This window comes from Rattus norvegicus, chromosome 10, assembly GCF_036323735.1.
Source record: "Rattus norvegicus strain BN/NHsdMcwi chromosome 10, GRCr8, whole genome shotgun sequence".
Lineage (NCBI taxonomy): Eukaryota > Metazoa > Chordata > Mammalia > Rodentia > Muridae > Rattus > Rattus norvegicus.
Window position 1 is genome coordinate 59495447 of NC_086028.1, and position 24011 is coordinate 59519457.

The 24011-nt window shown below is 41.9% G+C and overlaps 1 protein-coding gene across 1 annotated transcript; it reads left to right on the forward strand.

The window, feature by feature from the left end:
* The first annotated feature begins 3051 nt into the window (after positions 1-3051).
* Or3a1f (olfactory receptor family 3 subfamily A member 1F) lies at positions 3052-3999 on the forward strand. The gene has a single exon (NM_001000034.1). It carries the CDS (start codon positions 3052-3054, stop codon positions 3997-3999), a length of 948 nt encoding a protein of 315 aa, NP_001000034.1.
* The last annotated feature ends 20012 nt before the right edge of the window (positions 4000-24011 follow it).

Genomic DNA, 24011 nt, shown 5'->3' on the forward strand with positions numbered 1-24011 from the left:
GCCAGAAGCTGGAAAGAACCCAGATCCCCTTCAACAGAGGAATGGATACAGAAAATGTGGTACATCTACACAATGGGATATTACTCAGCTATCAAAAACAATGACTTTATGAAATTCGTAGGCAAATGGTTGGAACTGGAAAATATCATCCTGTGTGAGGTAACCCAATCACAGAAAAACACACATGGTATGTACTCACTGATAAGTGGCTATTAGCCCAAATGCTTGAATTACCCTAGATCCCTAGAACAAATGAAACTCAAGACGGATGATCAAAATGTGAATGCTTCACTCCTTCTTTAAAAGGGGAACAAGAATACCCTTGGCAGGGAATAGAGAGGAAAAGATTAAAACAGACACAGAAGGAACACCCATTCAGAGCCTGCCCCACATGTGACCCATACATATACAGCCATCCAATTAGACAAGATGGATGAAGCAAAGAAGGGCAGGCTGACAGGAACCGGATGTAGATCTCTCCTGAGAGACACAGCCAGAATACAGCAAATACATAGGCGAATGCCAGCAGCAAACCACTGAACTGAGAATAGGACCCCATTGAAGGAATCAGAGAAAGAACTGGAAGAGCTCGAAGGGGCTCGAGACCCCTTATGAACAACAATGCCAAGCAACCAGAGCTTCCAGGGACTAAGCCACTACCCAAAGACTATACATGGACTGACCCTGGGCTCCAACCTCATAGGTAGCAATGAATATCCTAGTAAGAGCACCAGTGGAAGGGGAAGCCCTGGGTCCTGCTAAGACTGAACCCCTAGTGAACTAGATTGTTGGGGGTAGGGCAGCAATGGGGGGAGGGTGGGGAGGGGAACACCCATAAAGAAGGGGAGGGGGAGGGATTACGGGGATGTTTGCCCGGAAAACGGGAAAGGGAATAACACTCGAAATGTAAATAAGAAATACTCAAGTTAATAAAAAATAAAATAAAAAAAAATAAAAGCTGAGGCCCAAAGAGAATAAGCAGTTGCTAAGAAAGGAAAACAAGTCTCTCCATCTCATAGGCATTACCCCTGGGGTTTGAATAGATAATCAGCTGACTGACAGAGACAAAGAGTATGAAGGTTGTACTACACAGCTGCTCCAGTTCTTTCATCATCTCTGTTACTAAGGCTACCAACCTCAAAGGGCATGGCCCAAAACCCACAATAGATAGATAGGGAGCAACTTTGCCCCCCTCCTATCCCTGTTTGGCCAAGCCCATTGCTTCCATGGCCTCTCCTAGGATCATTTCACTAATCTCAAGACACAGTCCCTCTGGTATTCCCTAACAAGGTTCTAGGTGGGAACACATTTTATCCTTGAGGATTTACTATGGTTACAATGGGGGTCTTCTGATTTGCCTTCTTTCTTGGGTTTCTCCTTCACTCCCAGACACAAAGCAGCTTCTCTCCTCAGCCACAAGCTTAGAAGTCAGCCTGGCTCAGTCCTCGAATCCTCTTTATGGCAGGCATATAAAGGAGATATATTCTCAGCCTCAAGACCCTGTTCAGACCTGGCTCCACCTATAGTCCCCTGTGTAACTTTGAGACAGCAAACAGCCCTTTATGCCACTGAGCTTGTGTCCTACCACTTCTGTGTGCCTGTAGACAATATGAGGGTAAGAACAAAGACATAGGAAAAAATATGAATCCCCACTGTGATGTGAAGCTCCACTTGCCTCACCACGGTGGTGTTTATTAGAGCTTGTGTCTGTGACATGAACGTGTCAGTTCCCAGATCTCCCCTCATTCCTTGGAACTAATTTTGAGGTCCCAAGAGGCTGATGCTATGATGAAAAATCCTCAGTACAGCGATGCTTCAGCCTCCCCTTGTATTGTTTACCTCTATACATACATATAGCACCTTATTGCTATCACAAAAGCTGAATGAGTTTGTGTGTTCTTTGTTCCCTCACATCACTTCTACAAAACCACACTGGTTCCTGTCCCATCACCAGGTGAGTATACATGACCTTTCCTCTGACCTTTAGTCACCAGATGGTGCTTCAGCTGTTTCTCTGACTTTCTTGGTCTTACAGATATGTTGATCAGTATGACAAAAGCAAAATAAGAGACTTGCGTGCAGATGGTAAGTCTTTCCCAAGTGAGGACAATCAGGTTCAGCATCAGCAATGGTCCTTGCCCCTGATGGTCCTCTCAAGATCCCATCAACCACAGACATCTTGGAAGGTACAGGTAGGTGACTTTACACATGCCTATTCTCTTGTTGTTTAAGATCAAGATAATAGTTCTCATTCTGTGCCATGGTATGACTTTTATGAGAAGTCATTATTATGATTGTAAAATAACTTGTAGAGTTTATGTTGAAAAGTATTTGTAAGCATGTGTGTTTATAGAGCTTCGTACTCTACCTAGACTGATACCAACTACATGGAAGCCTGTGTTTTTCACGCAATGTCCACCGCACTGGCTCAAGACTCTTCCCAATTCCTAATAGCCCCATAAAAATTACCTTGATAATTCTTGCTAACCACCTATGCATGGTTTGGGATTTGGGGTTTGGGTTTTGTTTTTTATTTCTATTTTTATTTAGAATTTGAATTTGTCAATAAATTCAGCCATCCATTTGTTTGTGAAGTGGCACATGGATACAGTGACTCCATTAATATAGGTCCCAATAATTCTGCCATTCTTCTCAGTTCTCATTCTCCTGGGAAAATCAGCTGTTGTATCTAGCAAATATTGCTATGCCATGGTAGACAAAACTGAGGTATTTTTGTTTAGAATTAAGAATGTATTTCAATGGTGAATTGTGTGTACTTGATAATTGACCTGTTACAAGTTACAAACATAGTGACAGTCAAGCACTACCAGTCCTTTAACTGCTGTACTCAAACAAAATCACTGCACACTTTTTAAATTGTTTCTTCTAGTTTTGAGATTATTATATAGTTATATCATATGGATGGAAGATAGGGAATGGAGAAGTAACATAAATTGCAATTTTAAGTGTTCAAATACTGTGTTATAAATTTCCCCATCTCACTGAGAGCTTCTGTTGTTTTCCCCTTTGTATGCTTCTTTAAAGGAACTCATGCAGTCAAAACATACATCCAATGGAACCACTGTAACTGAGTTCATTCTACTGGGTTTGGTGGAGACACCACAGCTGTGGCCAGTTGTCTTCATACTCTTCCTCTTGGCTTATATGATAACAGTTGGGGGCAACCTCAGCATCCTGGCAGCTGTCTTGGTGGAACCCAAACTGCACACGCCCATGTACTTCTTCCTGGGGAATCTGTCAGTGATGGATGTGGGGTGCATCAGTGTCACTATTCCCTCCATGTTGGTTCGGCTCTTGGCCCACAAGCTTACAGTTCCATATGGAGACTGCCTCACACAGCTCTTCTTTTTCCATCTGCTGGCTGGGGTTGACTGCTTCCTATTGACAGCCATGGCTTATGACCGCTTCCTGGCCATCTGCCGGCCCCTTACCTATAGCACCCGAATGAACCATTCAGTCCAGAGGATTTTGGTGGCTTCATCCTGGGTTTGTTCCTTCGGCAATGCACTGACCCACACTGTGGCCATATCCACACTTCACTTCTGTGGCCCCAATGTGATTGATAACTTCTACTGTGACCTTCCCCAGCTCTTTCGGCTGTCCTGCTCCAGCACCCAAGTTAATGAGATGCTGCTCTTTGCACTGAGTTTCTTAATGGCGGGAGCCCCCATGGCACTCATTTTCACCTCCTATATCCATGTGGCAGCTGCTGTTCTGCGAATTCGCTCTGCTGAAGGCAGGAAGAAAGCTTTCTCTACATGCAGCTCTCACCTCACTGTGGTGGCCATATTCTATGGCACAGGCATGTTTAACTATATGAGACTTGGCTCCATCAAACTTTCTGATAAGGATAAAGCTATTGGGATTTTCAACACTGTCATCAACCCTATGCTGAACCCACTCATCTACAGCCTCAGGAACCCTGATGTTCAGGCTGCCCTCTGGAGGGTACTCACAGGGAGACGCCCAGCAGCTTGAAGATGTCTCAAGGCCCCTTCCACATATTTAACTTAAAACTACAGATGAATATAGAGGTTTCCTATATTCAAATGCTAGAGTAATTTTTCAGAACCCTTTCATTTCACAGTTTAATTTAAGGGATGATAATTATCATTGCCCAAAGAGATCATATCTGTGTATTGATGATGGTGTGTACATAGGTCCTTCTAGGTCTCCCCTTTGATAGGTTCTATCTTCAGTTAATGTATTTTCCCTTTAGCTGGAGTTCCCTGAGTATCCCAGAAAACATTCCCCCGGGCAGTCTTATTTCTTCCTCAAGTTTGGAGAAAGTTCGTCTGTGTATGCAACCTATCTCTTGAGGAGAAATGGCTCATTCCCCCTATAAAACTATATGTGATTCAGAGGGACTGAGACAAATCTTGCTCTCTGGTTTCATATTCCCTAGTAACTGCTATCTGGGTGCAGTTCACAGACCTGACTCTGTACATGCCAAAATTCCACTCACATGAGAGAGATATTATGACAGAAAAAGAGCTTCCCTCAATTATCATCCTCACATTTCTAAATTTTTAAAAGATAAAAATTTATAATCTAAAACCTAAAAACTTTAAATTCCACACCACTCAATATTAAATTCCTCTGTAAATTCTCACTCTTCACCTCTAATCTCCAAATCTGTGAATTTTAGTGTCAATGCAGATCACACTCTGGTGGCTCATCTTGTCAGTGAAACAGTGTAGCTCTAGTCTATAGTGTTCTTAATCCTCTATTTGGGCCACCAATCTAGTCATCACTTAAGTGCATCTTCCTTCTCACACATCTTTTAGGACTAATCATCTATTCTTGACAGTGCCACTGTCTCACTGATACATCTCCAAGTCATTTATCTAACACTATCATTTGCTCTAAACTTCTGAATTAACTTCCCCATGATATAAGATGTGACTGGGACTGGAACTGTGGGTTAAGATAGAGATGGAAAGGGGATAAAAAAGAAGGCAATAGGTAAAGGATTTGTGGGGAAGTGCAAATAAACCAGGTTGACATAAGGAGACATTGGATTGAGAATCAAGCGATTGAGAAGAATGAGAAAAGCAGAGAGATTGACATGGTCTCCATAGACTCAAAAGGAGAAAGAAACGAATACAAAAGTAGGTAAGAATGCAAGGGAATGCTGAAAGATTTTAGAGAAATAAAACTTATATCAGAGATGGATGGTTTGGACTTCCCATTCTGTCTGGTCCTACAATAACCAGTTTCTGGCAACCCTAAGCCATTGCCTTTCTGTTTACTCACGAAGATCATGGGGGGGTCTTGAATAATTTGGAAGCTTCCTTTTCCTTTAAAATTTATGTCCTGCTTATTTTCTTCCAAACTAGGAATCTCTTCACAATTTGAATTTGTCATTAGCCATTAAATACATTGTGTTGTAAAACCTAAAATGGTGAAGAATGGCACCATTGACTTTCTAAACCAGAGCCACAATGTGACACATAAGCATACACACACATTCAAAACACCACATAGGTGTACTTTCCCCTTTTACATTATAGAGTTCTCTAAATCCACCTAAAAGCCTGTCTTTTTTATCTTTCTATTGATTCTTTGTGAATTTTACATCATGCACCCCAATCCCACTCATCTTCCTGTCCCTTTCTATCCTCCTTCTGCACATGCAACCTCCTCTCCCAAAAGAAAGGAAAGATTAAATAGAAACAGTCTTGGCACAGAAGCTGTAATGTGTCCCACAGCATACACTTTTATCCATACATCTTCACTTGCAAAGGTTCATTGCAGTAAGTCATGCTTCTGATTCAAGGCCTCCAGCTTCTACTGAACTATCAATACTGAATCCTCACAGGGGCTCTTCCTGGTTATCCTACTGTTGCCCTGTTATTGAGATCCTGCAGCTTTTGATCTGTAATACAAAAGGATTTTCACATGTTCTAGCAAACCACAGATGTGGTAAATAGTGAAGTGGACCAACACAGAGACCTAGGCCTGGGAGGTAGCTGAGAGGCAGCCCACCAGCTCTCTTGTGCCTGCACTACCTGGGCAAGTTCTCTAGCATTGCTCTGGTTAGCTTACCCAATGCTGAAACCTGTAGGGAACAGGACCAGCTCTCTGAGCTCTACCAGTTGGAGCTGACTCACCTGCACTTCTGCCAGTGGGTTCGTCAATACTGTGCTGCCCAGGTGAGGGCCAGATCTCACAGTGTAGGATGTGTCCCTATATCCAGTGAGGGACAGGGTCAGCTCTCCCACTCTTATGACATAAGGACTAGCTCTCCTGCCTGCTGCAGGCTGGGAGGGGAGGCAAAAGGGAGCTACAAGCCTATCTTATTCATTTTAAAATCTACAAAATATTCCATTTTATATATTAACTATAATCAACTTCGCCAATTTTTATACTTTTTCTTACTATAATTGCTAATAATTCTAAGATTAATATTTCTATGCATATGCAAATTAACTCCACTGGTTATGTTGCTGTAAGTAATGTATAAGTATGGGTGCATGTGCATTTGTGCTTAAAAGTTGTAAAGGCATATTTAAGCTTTCATAAGTATTCTGGCTTTCTTTTTGCAAAATAATATGTGCATCATTTTGCATCTTGATTGGCAGTGTGAAAGAATGCTTACTGCATACACCTTTGATATCACTGGGTATTATAAATGTGTCTTTTGTCTTTAACAATTAAATGTAACATTGTGTTGTTTTCTTATTTGAATTATTTTATAAATGTAGTTATATATGTTATTTTACTTTCTATGCTGGTATAAGTGAAGAGACAAAAAGTAGCAGGACAGGTTCCAGCTTGTCCTCTAATCTCTATTTTAAGCAGCTGTCCTTGGGGAAACCTTGGGAAAAGCTGCTGTTACCTATCCTTGAGGAAGCATAAAACTGCTGTCTTTGAAGTGCTAAGCCCCCACCCTTGAGCCCTGGAAAAGAGACCACCTAGCATTCCCAGCAGTCAAAAATAGACATAACACCTATGGCCAGCTTGCAACAACAGAAACAACTGGTCACTGATAACTGAATGAGTTATTCATTCCTAGGTCAAAGACACTCCCTTTTCAGATGTGTGGTCTCTCCTAATTGTCTGAACAAATGCTGTCAGTTTGAAGGTTAACAACCCTTTTCCCAGTTACCCAATCATATAATCCCAAGGCTTGAAAACCTCAGATTGCAAATTGTCCCTATATAAACCCTAAGCCCCTAGACCCTAATTTTCTAACCTGTGGCCTGTTGTACAGGGAGGGTTTTGACTCAAGTTGGAACTCAAATAAAGACTCTCATGTGCTTGCACTGGAGTTGTGGTTCCTGGTGGTCTCTTGGAGGTCTCGCAAACTAGGCATAACATAAATGAGGATGTAGTAAAGAAACCACCAAACTGACTGCTTCATGGTTATGGAGAAGGTTTTTATTGTATATGAGAGAGAACAGTCAGTGGAAGAGCTTGAAGGGGCTCGAGACCCCATATGAACAACAATGCCAACCAACCAGAGCTTCCAGGGACTAAGCCACTACCCAAAGACTATACATGGACTGACCCTGGGCTCCAACCTCATAGCTAGCAATGAATAGCCTAGTAAGAGCACCAGTGGAAGGGGAAGCCCTTGGTCCTGCTAAGACTGAACCCCCAGTGAACGTGATTGTTGGAGGGAGGACGGTAATGGGGGAAGGATGGGGAGGGGAACACCCATATAGAAGGGGAGGGGGAGTGGTTAGGGGGATGTTGGCCCAGAAACCGGGAAAGGTAATAACACTCGAAATCTAAATAAGAAATACCCAAGTCAATTAAAAAAAAAAGAGAGAACAGTCAGAAGTGTCTGTAAGAGTCCAGAGCAGAAAAAAAAAAGAAGAAGAAGAAGACCGGTTATGGCCAGAGCTAAAAAAATGTAAAGAGCAGAAAAATCATATGGGTTTTAAGGAGACAAATAGCTGAAGGAAGGAAAGCCTGTGAACTGGAGCAGCCTGGGAACTTAGGGTAGAAGAAGAGGTGAGAATGGCCAGTATGTGAGTTGTAGACTTTGAAATGCATAAAGGTACACGTGAATACAGACTGCAGATTTCTGGAGAGAAGCTTGAGCTTTGATATGTAAGGGAAATGGCCCTGTCTGCCAGGTAGAAGTTGCTTTACAAGTTGCTTAAGAATTCTGTTTCCTCACCTAAAGAAATGTTCAACATCTTTAGTCATAAGGGAAATGCAAATCAAAACAACCCTGAGATTTCATCTCACACCAGTGAGAATGGCTAAGATCAAAAACTCAGGTGACAGCAGATGCTGGAGAGGATGTGGAGAAAGAGGAACACTCCTCCATTGTTGGTGGGGTTGCAGACTGATACAACCATTCTGGAAATCAGTCTGGAGGTTCCTCAGAAAATTGGACATTGAACTGCCTGAGGATCCAGCTATACCTCTCTTGGGCATATACCCAAAAGATGCCCCAACATATAAAAAAGACACGTGCTCCACTATGTTCATCGCAGCCTTATTTATAATAGCCAGAAGCTGGAAAGAACCCAGATGCCCTTCAACAGAGGAATGGATACAGAAAATGTGGTACATCTACACAATGGAATATTACTCAGCTATCAAAAACAACGACTTTATGAAATTCGTAGGCAAATGGTTGGAACTGGAAAATATCATCCTGAGTGAGCTAACCCAATCACAGAAAGACGTACATGGTATGCACTCATTGATAAGTGGCTATTAGCCCAAATGCTTGAATTACCCTAGATGCCTAGAACAAATGAAACTCAAGACGGATGATCAAAATGTGAATGCTTCACTCCTTCTCTAAAAGGGGAACAAGAATACCATTGACAGGGAATAGAGAGGCAAAGATTAAAACAGAGACTGAAGGAACACCTTCAGAGCCTGCCCCACATGTGGCCCATACATATACAGCCACCCAATTAGACAAGATGGATGAAGCAAAGAAATGCAGGCCGACAGGAGCCGGATGTAGATCGCTCCTGAGAGACACAGCCAGAATACAGCAAATACATAGGCGAATGCCAGCAGCAAACCACTGAACTGAGAATAGGACCCCCGTTGAAGGAATCAGAGAAAGAACTGGAAGAGCTCGAAGGGGCTCGAGACCCCATATGTACAACAATGCCAAGCAACCAGAGCTTCCAGGGACTAAGCCACTACCTAAAGACTATACATGGACTGACCTTGGACTCTGACCTCATAGGTAGCAATGAATATCCTAGTAAGAGCACCAGTGGAAGGGGAAGCCCTGGGTCCTGCTAAGACTGAACCCCCAGTGAACTAGACTGTTGGGGGGAGGGCGGCAATGGGGGGAGGGTGGGAAGGGGAACACCCATAAGGAAGGGGAGGGGGGAGGGGGATGTTTGCCCGGAAACCGGGAAAGGGAATAACACTCAAAATGTATATAAGAAATACTCAAGTTAATAAAAAAAAAAGAATTCTGTTTCCTCTATACTCCAACTTGTGCTAAACCAAAATTGTCATTTTGGGGTTATCCATAGCCTTTTGGGGAACTGGGGTTCCCTTTGGACAGACATCCAGTTTTGGGGAAAGTAAGGTGATTGCCTTTTGATTCATTGTTTACCTTTTTAAATTTTACTTCCTTCATTATTAATTAAATGAAATCTATCTGGTAAGCAAAACTCATGCATATTCATGGGCTAGCATTCTTTAATACCCATACACATTGCATAACTTTGGCAATGATTAAAAAACACTATTCATGTTTCAAGATGTCATATCAGCCCTGTACCACACACACATAATTTCTAATTCTCCACTGTTCAAATTTTAGAGACCACACTATTCAAATGACGTATTAGATTTTCATAAAATTCATCTTTGTTTTATGCCAAGATCATAGTAAAGGGGCATTCCCATTTCAACATTGCATCAAAATTGTATCTTTCAGTGATATCTTTAATACTTCCTTCAGTACTTCCAGGTTTCCCTTCAAGTCAAGTATTTGATATATTTGGTGCTTATTTGTATATATACTCTAACTCTGATTTCCATTGATTACAACTGTCCCATCACACACACAGAAAAAGTACTCTGTTCACCTAGAAAATGTGTGTGATGAACAGCAAAAAATCAAAGTACTATATAAGATCCAAGATATCATCCCCAGAGAGACTTTTAGTCAGAGACATTTGCCTGATAACCAACATGTACTAGGAAAACAAATAAACCCTGTAAGAATTCTACAACTCAGTGGTGGCAGATAGAAACATTGTCCCTCTTACCATTCTAAAAGGAAGCTAAAACATGGAGTTCAGATGGCCAAAAGAGGCCAACAGATACTTTACAATGGGAGATATGCAAATACAGGCTAGATATGCAACACAATCAGCCATCAAAGGAAAGCAAACTAAAGCCACTAGACCATAATGCTGCATCTCTGGAAGTTTCTGTTTCCTTCAGCTTTTAGTCCATTTCCTCACTTCACAGGAAACTTAAGCAATGATCCCTCTGGTTCCATGTAAGGTCTCTGTTCCCTGAGCCTTCTGGTTCCTTTCTGAGTGCTCCTCTAATGATTAACCATCATCCTGCCTGAGCTTCTAAACACACTTCAGTAATTCATTTGGAACGACTTTAAGCATTTTTGCAAGGAGACCCAGTTCTGAAATAGGAAAGTTCTCTAATATCAAGTAAATCTCTGTCATCACTCATTCTTTAAATCCTTCCAGGAAATAGAGGAATTCTCAAGTCTGGACAAGATAGCCAGAGAGTGAGTCACTCCCTACTGCTACTCAGACTCACTTCTATACACTGAATGCCTTAAAGCCACAGAGATTTCATCTTTCTAGAGACCAAATATCTCAAATAAGTCCAATGACACTAATGCAAAGGCATCAGCAGGGACATTCTTCCTGAAGGCTTGAAGACAGGAAACTATTCCAGGAGTGGAGTTCTGTTGGCTGCTGCATCCCTTCACTTGCTGCCACATCCTTCCGACCCTCACTTACAATTACTTCCAGCAGCACATTGACTTCTACAAGAATGTCTTCGAGGGCTGTCAGAACTGGTTACTGCTGGACCACACAGAATAGGAAACACATTTTCTATCTCTGATGTAATGATTTTATCCCTCCCTAAATCATCAACACACTGCCTTCCTGTGACCACAACTCACCACTTCCAGAGCAACCCACCACTTCCAGAACTATGTTCAGATTTCAAGTCACCCTCCTAGTGGTTTGCTCTGACAAGGCCCCTGGGGTAAACTACTACATTCCTGTTGACTCATTAGGGAGCTGAGACTGAGGAAGGCTTCTCTCTACTCTCTTCTTGCTCTCTGGTTAAAGTTAAGTCTGAAAGTGGGCTCCTCGCTGCTCAAAGGCCCTGACATCTTAGAAAGGAAGCATCTCCTTGGGAAGCCCCATTCTAGTCCCCTGGTGTACCTCTTGTTCCTAAGGAGACCAATAAAGACACAGTCACATGCTCTGCACCACAGTGACCCTACTGCTTAGTAGTACTTCCATCATCCGCCCTCACTCTTTCCACATCAGGCTGGGACATGAGCAAAATGAACAGCAAAGAGTGTGAGGCACTGTGACTGTGTTAAGGACTGAGATATTCCCTTTTACAGGATTCTCCTAATTCTCCAGTGTTTTATAGGAGGGTCAACTTCTGAGTCCCCAGAGAATGATACTGCTGTGACAAAGGAGATGCCCTCTTGATTTTTCTTCATTTATCTCCCACTTAAGCAGCCCCTCTCCCTGCTCTCTAGTTGGATAGCAGAATCTATGCAGTTCCTTAACCTCCTTGTGAAGCCTGGTTTGATGTCCATTCCAGCCATGTATGCTCACAGGTGCTTCCTTGATTCTTATAAAACAGAGGAAGGACCTTTGCCATCATCACCTCAAACATGGCATCACACATCGTGTAACAATGCTCCTGAATGGTAAAACCCACTTAAGGGAAGAGGCAAGACAGTGGCATCGGGGCCCTGGCTCCTTTTTGGTCCCCTTTCCTCTGACCTCTTCTTTCTTATGAAGCCTATTCTCTGTGGTGTTTAAGAACATGAGTGGATTAGCTAAGCACAGCTCACTGCCCAGTCTACCTCCTCTGCATCAGACAGCCTAGAACTGTCTCTCAATGAACTTTTTGTCACTGAGAATAAGAAAGGTCTTTCACTACTGGGAGTTCCGAGGGGAACTGTCACTGTTCTGAGGAGCTTCACAGGAGCGCTCCTAGTGGAACTTGAGTGACTCTATGAGATGCTGAAGGCATCCCTGGTGAATCAAGTCATTTCAGAATCCCCCAGGCATCATGTAAGCTGAATGTTCAGCGGTGCCCAGGAGTCATCTTGTTGCTTTTCTTACACTCATCTGTAAGGTGATCCTTCCCAATACAGACTGCCTGGAGGCAGTCTGCAGAGGATCTTGGCATATAGATTATTTGCTTCAGACTAAGTGGTCTCATGAACTTAAAGAAGTCCTTGCAACAACCCTAATTGTGGAACTCACCCTCCAATTCCACTAAATCATGCTAATCCACAGTGGTCTAGCCCAAGTTTCTAGTATTTTCAGCAAGTGTTTCAGGTCCTGACCTGTTCACAGTGATGCCTTCTCTTTCTTTAGAATCTTATGCAAATTTTAATCACCTACTTTTTACTTTAAGGAATATGAGGTACCTGGTACATGGTGTGTGTAAACTAATGCAATGAGATTTGCTATTGACAAAGTCAATTCTATATTTCCCAGGGAAGCCCAACATACTCCTATGACAGGATTACATATTGAGCCCTGTTACTCAACATCAGAATCCCATAATACTTTAGTGTTCCTGCTCTGGACTCCCAGAAGATGTACCCATTTGTTTGCCAGAAGAACCGCTGTGAAACTTGATCTTTTGTTGAAGGGACCAGTGTTCTCTCAAGACTCCCCAAGACCAAGTCCTCAGCACAGAGGAGATTTATTTTTGACAAAAAGACAAAATGTAGGGAGTAAGAGACAGAGACAGGACAGAGAGAGTGAAGGAAAAGAAGGAGAAAGAAAGGGAGGGAAGAATTATTATTTGTCCCTGTTGGGGAGTGGCAAAGGACTACCTCTGGATAGAGAGGAGACAGATGTTGCCCACAGACAAATAGTGGTTTATGAAGTTAAAATGGGAATCCCCATGACATGACAAGGTACTTCATTTAATTGGGCATGCTAATTAGGTGAGCCAAAGGGGACTTTTGATTGCTGGGTTTCAATACTTTGAGAGCTGGACCTTGGTAGTCAGCCTTTGAAGGAGGAAGTGGGTAAATAGGGAGTAGATCTTGGCAGCCAGCTTAGACTACATGTATTATTTCATTTGTGTTGTGATTCCTCAGGTTGTGTTTTTTTTAACTAGGACTGATTTTGTACAGCTTCTATTGTACATTTTCTATTTCAAAAACTTTTTATGTTAAAAGTTTAACCTGTCATTAATATCTCTGAATATAGCATTTTATTTTAAGAAAGGAAGAAAGAAAGAAAGGAAGAAAAAAAGAAGAAAGAAAGAAATGCAATCTAATGGTTTTTAGCAAGGCAGAGGGAACAGGGAGAAGGGCGAGGCCTGTCAGCCATGTTTGCCCTGCTTGGGCCTTCTTGGGTCCATTCATTTGTGCAAAGGAAGCTGCAGGTTAGAAATTGCCTCAGACCCCACACATAGCCTCAAGAGCAATTTTATAAAAGAAGGAGATGTTTCCATAGCATTGGACTTCTCCCAAGAAAATTCACTAACTGTCTGCTTCTATGACTGAACTAGAAGAGAAAGCTACCCTATCCAACCAAATAAAATCCCGTCAATTGAGGGAAAAAAGTTGGTGGCGGCCATTGTCACCTACTGCAGAGGTCTGAGGAGTCTGAAAGACCCATGGAATCTCCAAGGAATGAAAGAGTAGGAAGAAAGAAGTCTGCAGGGCCTGCAATGTCTCTACAAGAAATAAGAGGGAATAAGGCAGGTCTTACGAGAAGAATCTTTTAAAATATGGGCTCACAAAATTGGAAGGAAAGATGAGAGAACAGAATCATTCAAAGAGAAGGAAAATCGACACCTTTCACTGACACATCTCAGCCAGCAACCTGCAAACACAAAAATCATTCCTGATGAGCTTTGGGACTTCAGGAACTGGAGAAGCGCAGCTCTGGATGGCTCCCTCAGAAACAGATCATTGCTAAATAGGGACAGGGCTAGGCCCACCAGCCAGCTCCTGACATAGAACCTCAGAGGGTGTGACCTCTACTGCTTGCACTGATAGTGAAACAAAGCTAGGGGCAGCAGTGCTGCCTGTAGCCTACAGAACATCAGTCATACCTATCAATCCTGCAAAGCCATTTCAGAAATGAGGACTGGCCCTGGGACTGCTAGCCAGCCAGCCACCAATATGGATATGCCCTTGCTTCAGCCTGTGCTGTTTGCCCTGGTGGGAGGTAGAGAATGTGCTACCATAGTTTGGCCCACAACCTACAAGCTCAACAGGTATTTCTGGTGAGCCAAGATACAGGGCAGCTGATACAGAGGACAAGGTAGGGTGCAGCGTCCTGGAACTCCTGCAGAAATGTGTCATAACTGAATACAACCAGTCCTAGGCCTGCCAACCAGCACCCAGCATAAATCCATTGCAGCTGGCAGACCCTACTATTTGCCCTGCTGTGATATGGAGAATGCACAAAGGTCAAGCCTGGCAAGCCTTGTAGTGGCAGACATCAAGGGCAGGAAGGGGCAGATGCCTAGTTGCAACACCACCCTGATTCTGGGTAACAGCAAGGTATGAGACAAGTCTCAGCGATGGTCCAATATTTATGGAGCTCCAGAAAACAGAAACCTTGAAGCAGACCAACAACTCCTAGCAATGAATATTTGCATGTGAAGCCATCTGAACATTTATTTTAAAAAGTATACTATACGACACACTGCAGTTTCCAATGAAGAAGTACAAAAGACAGAAGAAGGAGTGGTGAGGGTGTTGTAGAGAGAGGCAGAACTAGAGACGCTAAGGTGGCAATGGATATGAAAGAAGGCTCCAAGGCTCCAGTAGATGGATACATGTTGTTGCTGAGTGGAGCCAACAGCAAGGTAGCATGCAGTAGCCTGGGGCTTGCACTCTCACACAACCCCAGAATATATTGTGCATCTGCACAATCATCCTGGTTCTAAGCAACAACAGGATGTCCAAGAAAAAATGGTTTATTTTCTGGACCAACCTCCTCAAAATATCTCTATAGTCCAATTTTGCCCCCCCAAAGGCCACTTAGTTATCAGTAGTCCACTGTCCCAGGCCACGTTGAAGCCTGAGTTTAACATGAATGTCTGTGATCCAACAGCAGCAGGAACCATGTTGATGTTCCTTGCCATGGTTACCACTAAAAGCCACATGGACATTTGGATCTGAGCCAACACCTAAGGCCATGCTGATAGTCACATGCCCATAGGCCTTGTTGCCCTTGGAGGCCATATTGATGTGAATGGCCTGCACTGACACCTGAGCCCATGGTGATGTCCAAGTCAGTGTTACAGCAGAGGGCCATGTCTGAGTTTGTGATCTTAATGCACCCAGCGTCTGTGCAATGTACATGGCCCATGTTACCACTAGAGACTAGGTGGATGCCCATGGTCTATGTTGCAGCCTGAACTCATGTTGATGTCCAGGTGCTATGCTGCTACCCAGGGCCGTGTTGATGTGAGTGACCCACACTGTCATTTGAGACCATGGTGCTGCACTTATCCTGATGTATAACTGAGAGCTATGATGCAGCATCAGAGGGCAGAGTTGATATCTATACTACCACTGGAGACTATGCTTGGGTCCGTGGCACATGCTTATCCCAGAAACCATGAAGAAGTCCATGATTCATGCTCCGATTGACTGTAATGGGCAAGAAAGCTACTATTGATATGGTATTGATAACCACAGACTAACAGGTGAGAAAGGGGAACATGATGGCAATCCTTACCCCCAGCTCACCCCACTAGTCCAAAGACAGAAACATCCTAGACAGAAAGCCATTGAAGAGAACTCTTGGGGAAAGGGTTGAAGGATCCAAGGAGGACAGGGACTCCACAGAAAGACTAACAAAGCCAACTAACCTGCACCCATGGGGATGCCAGAGACTGAACCATCAACCAAAGGGTGAGCATGGGCTGGGCCTAGACCCCCACATAAATGTAGCAGAAATGTAGCCTGGCCTTTATGCAGGTCCCCCAACAACTGGAACAGGTGCTGTTTCTGAATATGTTGCCTGCCTATCGGTCCAGTTCCGTTAACTTTGACGCCTTGTCTGCCTCAGTGAGAGAGGATATGCCTGGTTCTGTAGTGACTTGATAAGTGTGGGGATGATGCCCAGAAGGGGGGTTCTCTCTTCTCAGAGGAAAAGGTAAGGGGAAAGTGAGTGGAGCATCTGTGTGATGGAGTACTAGGAGGAGAGGGAAGGCTGATATCTGGATGTAAAGCAAATTAATTAATAATATATATATACACAAATATTTTTAATTGTTATCAGGAAACTGAAGTGTACCACAATGTATTGGTTCTGGCAGGATGTGGATGGGGAAGGACTCTGTTTCTTTTAAACAGCTGGCCACTGATGGTTAAACCATGCACTAGTGAATATAAGGACATTACAAATTGGACAGTTTTGTTTGTTTTTGCTTTGTTTACTTTTTTCTTTATCTTCTTCTTTGGGAGGGAGGTTGGGGAACCTGGGAGAACTGATAAGAGAGTATGCTTGGGGTTCATGATGGAAATCCCCAAGTAATCAATAAAAATATTATGAACAAAACCTCTGGCCTCTGACATTTTAATAAACCTTGTAGACTTCTTGAGAACGTGTGTGTGTGTGTTTGTGTGTGTGTGTGTGTTTGTGTGTGTGTGTGTAATATACATGGAAGTATATTCAATATGTATATATATGTACAAATACTATATATGCATACATATATATGAAATCATTAAAATCCTTTCAGTATGGATTTTGCCTCAATCTTTAAAGAAGACTCCAATAATAGCTTGGTGCTGTAAGAGGTCAGACAGTAAGACCCTCAAGACTTGTGGAAACATACAAAAAACCAAAGAAGCCATTTTGAAGTGTTGCTATTGGTGAAGAATTGAATAATATAGAACAACAAATAATAATATTAATGGATCATAAATAATGTGATAAAGTGAAAATAAGTATATAACACTGGTATTTGTGGATTAGTGGATAGATCAATAAATTAGTTAATTAATCAGAGGGTAAGGGAAGGGAAGAAAAGGAAAGATAAAGAAAGAATGTTCATTCTTAGGATAGAATTCAAATAGTAAATCTTAAATTTGGGAAAGAAATACTTGTGAAACATGACAGCAGTATTTCTTCAAGCTAATCATTAATGATAATAGAAAAGTAGCACCTTTCAATACATATTTCTCTATATGCCATCCTTCCCAAGTGATTAAAATTATATGCCTACATTTGGACAAAGGTTGTATCTTCAGATATGATGTACTACAAAGGACAAAAAAGTGGCTTATGTGTATTCCTGGACAAATGCACAGCTAAAATTAGTGATAAAATGACAAACAAAATCTATAAAATGCATTCTAGAATGATATCTACAAGATGCTGGTTTGGAAGTTCAGCCCTTGTTCCCTAACAACAATGACTTAACAGCCCATTAGGAGAAATTACTCCTACATACTTTCCTGCTGATGCCCAGTGAAGACAGACACGCTTTGGGTCTTTAGGTATCTAGATTATGAACTTTCCTCCCAAAGCAGGCCCATGTCTCCCATCTCAATGGGCTGGAGGCAGTGAAGGGATATGGGATGGGTGTCAAGGGAAATCACCACAGCTTGTGAGCACTTGACTAAAGACATTTCTTCAAAGCATGCAGCTTCACCCAAAGTGAGCATGAGGCTCAACACAGCAAAGAAGCTACAGAGCAACTGAGGCAATTCAAAGACAAAGAACTTCTCTACACTCCACTGCCTAGGTGTCTCATTCCTTGTCACAGAGTCCCATGACCACCACCACTCCCTGTTCTTCTAATCAAGACACTAGAAAGACTGAGCACTAAAATGTGTTGCAAACTTAGATCCTCACAATCAGATCCTGTGTGTTTTTCAGCATGTTTGTCTGTACAGAGAAATTAATGACCCTCCAAGTGCCTGAGGGATTACTAGTTTTCCTTGTGTGCTCTTAGTTGGCCATTCAACATTGGCTGCTATCAGTGTGTTTTTTCTCTGCTTTAATTCCTAGAATATCAAGAAGAGGCAACTGATAATGAACCTTCTTGTCATCGTTTTCTTCACAGCTACTAAATGCCACAACCACCACAGCTCTCTGCATTCTCCTGTCCTGAGGGACCTCTGATGATCCTTACTATTGTAAGGACCTTTTCACTGTGTGTTTGTTGCACACTTGAAGCAGTTCTCCAGGAAGGAGCATAACACTGTGATACACAAATTTCCAAATACCATGACCCACATTTTAAGACTTTCATTTGTTTCTGAAAATTGAGTTTAGGGGCATAAGCTCCATCTTTAACAGCCCCAACAAGCCAGGTTCAGTCACCCAGGCACCAATTATATATATGAATTGTGAGATGGGCAGGGTAGCATGCAGCTTTAATCTCAGCACTTGGGAGGCAGAGAGAGGTGGATTTCTGTGAGTACAAGGCCAGCATGGTCTACACATTGAGTTCCAGGACAGCCAGGCTGGCATAAAGAGCACTGTGCTTGCCAGTCAGCAGGAAAGAACTACTGTTGAGCTGCAGAGATTACAGAGGTCTGGGGAGTTCATGGAGTAAAATATCTAAGAAAATACCCCAAAATAGCAGAAGGCCTGACCTGACACATAGGTGCTGTTTTATGAGTAATAAGACAGATGTAAACACATGGAAGTTATATGCACCACAAAGTGTTGAGAAATGCTAATTTTATGGGTTCAGGATTCTCAACTCAAGCAGTGCTCATATGGCTGTCACAGAGAGTTGGAGAAGGGTTGAAAAGTTTTGGGTAGACCTCCATGGACAATTAGGACTTTTGCTGAAGAGTGAAGGGTCCAAATGGAATCAGCTATCAAGAGTTCTAGCCAAACTTTTCATGGTTTCTCCACTTGGTAGGTATGAGACAGGAAAATGGATGAATGGAGTGTTGTCTAGAGATAGCATATTTAGGGAATAGGTCATAACCATCATTGTTTATAATGGATATGTAAAGGTGTTGCAACTGGACTATTTCTGAAATGTAACAATTGTGGCAAAGTTAGATAATGTGAATTCTGAGTTGAAGACTAGGTTGATAGAAAATTAATAACCTGGAAAGGAACTCCTGGTAATTAAATAATGCTACAATGTATCTTCCAAGCTATTCTGCTTTTTTCCCCCATTGGCCCCATCTCACTTGACAAGAGATGAGCCCGTGGATCCAACTCCACTATGAATAAATCTCTTCAACTTTCACTTCTCTACAAGGAATACTTCCTCTGTCCCTAGCCTTCTAGAAATATGGTCTTCAGCCACCATTCATGCTCATACTCTGAAATAAATCAGCCCCAAATATACACTGTCTTTATTTCAAATATAATTTTGTTTTAAGGATGGTGTTTTAAATAACAGAGACTCAAAGGATAAACGTTCATCATGTTGATTTTAAAACAGCTGATATGAACTTGTTTTATCCAATGTATTGATTGCATTAAACAAATATTGCAGACATATTTTCTTCTCAAGCAAAACCTTCTTTTCCTACCCTTTACTACATAGCCACTATTCTGCTCTTGATTTTAACTACCATTCACAACTTACATTAGTGATATATACAATATAACTCTTTACTCTAAAATTCACTCATAACAAGTAAATACCTGGTACCAAAGTTAAATCAGAAACAGATAAACCATTTAAACAACGCGATAACTCCTAAAAAAAGTAGAAGCAGTAATTAAATGTCTCCCAACCAAAAAGCCCAGGTCTAGATGGGTTCAGTACAGAATTCTATCAGACCTTCATAGAAGAACTCATACCAATACCACCCAAACTATTCCACAAAATTGAAACAGACATAGAGCTACCGAATCCTTCTATGAAGCCACAATTACTCTTATACCTAAACTACACAAAAACCCAATAAAGAAAGAGAACTTCAGACCAATTTCCCTTATGAATATTGACACAAAAATATTCAATAAAATTCTTACAAACCTAATCCAAGAACACATCAAAACAGTCATCCATCAAGATCAACTAGGATTTTCGTCCCAGGTATGCAGGGATGGTTTAATACACAGAAAACCATCAACATAATCCACTATAGAAACAAACTGAAAGATAAAAACCACACGATCATTTCATTAGATGCAGAGAAAGCATTTGACAAAATTCAACATTCCTTCATGAAAAAAGTCCTGGAAAGAACAGGAATTCAAGGACCATACCTAAACATAGTAAAAATCATATACAGGAAACCAGTAACTAACATGAAACTAAATGGAGAGAGACTTGAAGCAATCCCACTAAAATCAGGGACTAGACAAGGCTGCCCACTCTCTCCCTATTTATTCAATATACTTCTCGAAGTCCTAGCCAGAGCAAAGAGACAACAAAAGGAGACCAAAGGGATACAGATTGGAAAAGAAGAGTCAAAATATCACTATTTGCAAATGATATGATAGTATATTTAAGTGATCCCAAAAGTTCCACCAGTAATAACCTGATAAACACCTTCAACAAAGTGGCTGGCTATGAAATTAACTCAAATAAATCTGTAGCCTTCCTCTACACAAAAGAGAAACAAGCCAAGAAAGAAATTAGGGAAATGACACCCTTCATAATAGTCCCAAATAATATAAAATACCTCAGTGTGACTTTCACCAAGCAAGTGAAAGATCTGTAGGATAAGAACTTCAAACCTCTGAAGAAAGAATTTGAAGATCTCAGAAGATGGAAAGATCTCTCATGCTCATGGATTGGTAGGATTAATATAATAAAAATGGCCATTTTACCAAAAGCGATCTACAGATTCAATGCAATCCCCATCAAAATACCAATCCAATTCTTCAGAGAGTTAGAGAGAACAATTTGCAAATTCATCTGGAATGACAAAAAACCCAGGATAGCTAAAACTATCCTCAACAATAAAAGGACTTCCAGAGGAATCACTATCCATGAACTCAAGCAGTATTACAGAGCAATAGTGATAAAAACTGCATGGTATTGGTACAGATAGACCAGTGGAATAGAATTGACCCAAAAATGAACCCACACACCTATGGTCAATTGATTTTTGACAAAGGAGCCAAAACCATCCAATGGAAAAAAGATAGCATTTTCAGCAAATGGTGCTGGTTCAACTGGAGGTCAGCATGTAGAAGAATACAGATCGATCCATTTGTATCACTCTGTACAAAGCTTAAGTCCAAGTGGATCAAGGACCTCCACATCAAACCAGATACACTCAAACTAATAGAAGAAAAAAGTGGGGAAGCATCTCGAACACATGGGCACTGGAAAAAATTTCCTGAACAAAACACCAATGGCTTATGCTCTAAAATCAAGAATCAACAAATGGGATCTCATAAAACTGCAAAGCTTCTATAAGGCAAAGGACACTGTTGTTAGGACAAAATGACAACCAACAGATTGGGAAAAAGATCTTTACCAATCCTACAACTGATAGAGGGCTTATATCCAAAATATACAAAGAACTCAAGAAGTTAGACCACAGGGAGACAAATAACCGTATTAAAAGATGGGGTTCCAGATGCCCTTCAATAGAGGGATGGATACAGAAAGTGTGGTACATCTACACAATGGAATATTACTCAGCTATCAAAAACAACGACTTTATGAAATTCGTAGGCAAATGGTTGGAACTGGAAAATATCATCCTGAGTGAGCTAACCCAATCACAGAAAGACATACATGGTATGCACTCATTGATAAGTGGCTATTAGCCCAAATGCTTGAATTACCCTAGATGCCTAGAACAAATGAAACTCAAGACGGATGATCAAAATGTGAATGCTTCACTCCTTCTTTAAAAGGGGAACAAGAATACCCTTGGCAGGGAAGAGAGAGGCAAAGATTAAAACAGAGACTGAAGGAACACCCATTCAGAGCCTGCCCCACATGTGACCCATACATATACAGCCACCCAATTAGACAAGATGGATGAAGCAAAGAAGTGCAGACCGACAGGAGCCGGATGTAGATCGCTCCTGAGAGACACAGCCAGAATACAGCAAATACAAAGGTGAATGCCAGCAGCAAACCACTGAACTGAGAATAGGACCCCCATTGAAGGAATCAGAGAAAGAACTGGAAGAGCTTGAAGGGGCTCGAGACCCCATATGTACAACAATGCCAAGCAACCAGAGCTTCCAGGGACTAAGCCACTACCTAAAGACTATACATGGACTGACCCTGACTCTGACCTCATAGGTAGCAATGAATATCCTAGTAAGAGCACCAGTGGAAGGGGAAGCCCTGGGTCCTGCTAAGACTGAACCCCCAGTGAACTAGACTGTTGGGGGGAGGGCGGCAATGGGGGGAGGGTTGGGAGGGGAACACCCATAAGGAAGGGGAGGGGGAGGGGGATGTTTGCCCGGATACCGGGAAAGGGAATAACACTCGAAATGTATATAAGAAATACTCAAGTTAATAAAAAATATATATATATAAAAAAAGATGGGGTTCAGAGCTAAACAAACAATTCACAGCTGAGGAATGCCGAAATGCTGAGAAACACCTAAAGAAATGTTCAACATCTTTAGTCATAAGGGAAATGCAAATCAAAACGACCCTGAGATTCCACCTCACACCAGTCAGAATGGCTAAGAACAAAAACTCAGGTGACAGATGCTGGCAAGGATGTGGAGAAACAGTAACACTCCTCCATTGTTGGAATTGCAAGCTGGTACAACCATTCTCAAAATCAGTCTAATGGTTCCTCAGAAAATTAGACATAGTAGTACCTGAAGACCCAACTATACCACTCCTGGGCATACACCCAAAAGATGCTCCAACATGTAACAAGGACACATGCTCCGCTATCTTTATAGCAGCCTTATTTATAATATCCAGAAGCTAGAAAGAACCCAGATGTCCTTCAACAAAGGAATGGATACAGAAAATGTGGTACCTTTACACAATGGAATACTACTCAGCTATTAAAAAAATGACTACATGAAATTTTTAGGCAAATGGATGAAACTAGAAAATATCATCCTGAGTAAGGTAACCCAGTCACAAAAGAACACACATGGTATGCACTCACTGATAAGTGGATATTAACCCAAAAGCTTGGAATATCTAAAAAAAATCACAGATCATATGAATCTCAAGAAGAATGGAGATCAAAATATGAATGCTTCATTTCTTCTTAGAAGGGAGAACAAAATATTCACAAGAGGAAATTCAGGGGCATAGAGTGGAGCAGAGACTGAAGAAAAAGTTCATCCAGAGACTGCCCCACCTGGGGATCCATTCCTTATGCACCCACCAATCCCAGTTACTATTGCTGATGCCAAGAAGTGCTTGCTGACAGAATCCAGATATGAATGTCTCCTGAGAGGCTCTGCTAGAGCCTTACTGATACAGATGAGGATGCTTGTAGCTAACCATTGGACTGAGCATGAAGACCCCAATGGAGAAGTTTAAAAAAGGACAGAGGAGCTGAAGGTGTTTTCAATCCCATAGAAAGAACAACAATACCAACCAACCAGACTCCACCAGAGCTCCCAGGGACTAAACCACCAATCAAAGAGTAGACATGGAAGGGCCAGTGGCTCCAGTCACGTATGTAGCGGAGGATGGTATTGTCCAGCATCAACAGGAGGAAAAACCCCTTGGTCCTACGAAGGCTCATTTCCCCAATGTAGGGGAATGCAAGAGCATTGAGGTGGAATTGAGTTGGTGGGAGTGGGAGCATCCTGATAGAAGCGGGGGGATGGGAGGAAGTATTTGAGAGGGGGGAAGGAGATAACATCTGAAATGTAAATACATAAATTATCCAAGAAAAATTAACTTTAAAAAAAGAAAATTACTGGATCATTTTAAAACTCAATTTATTA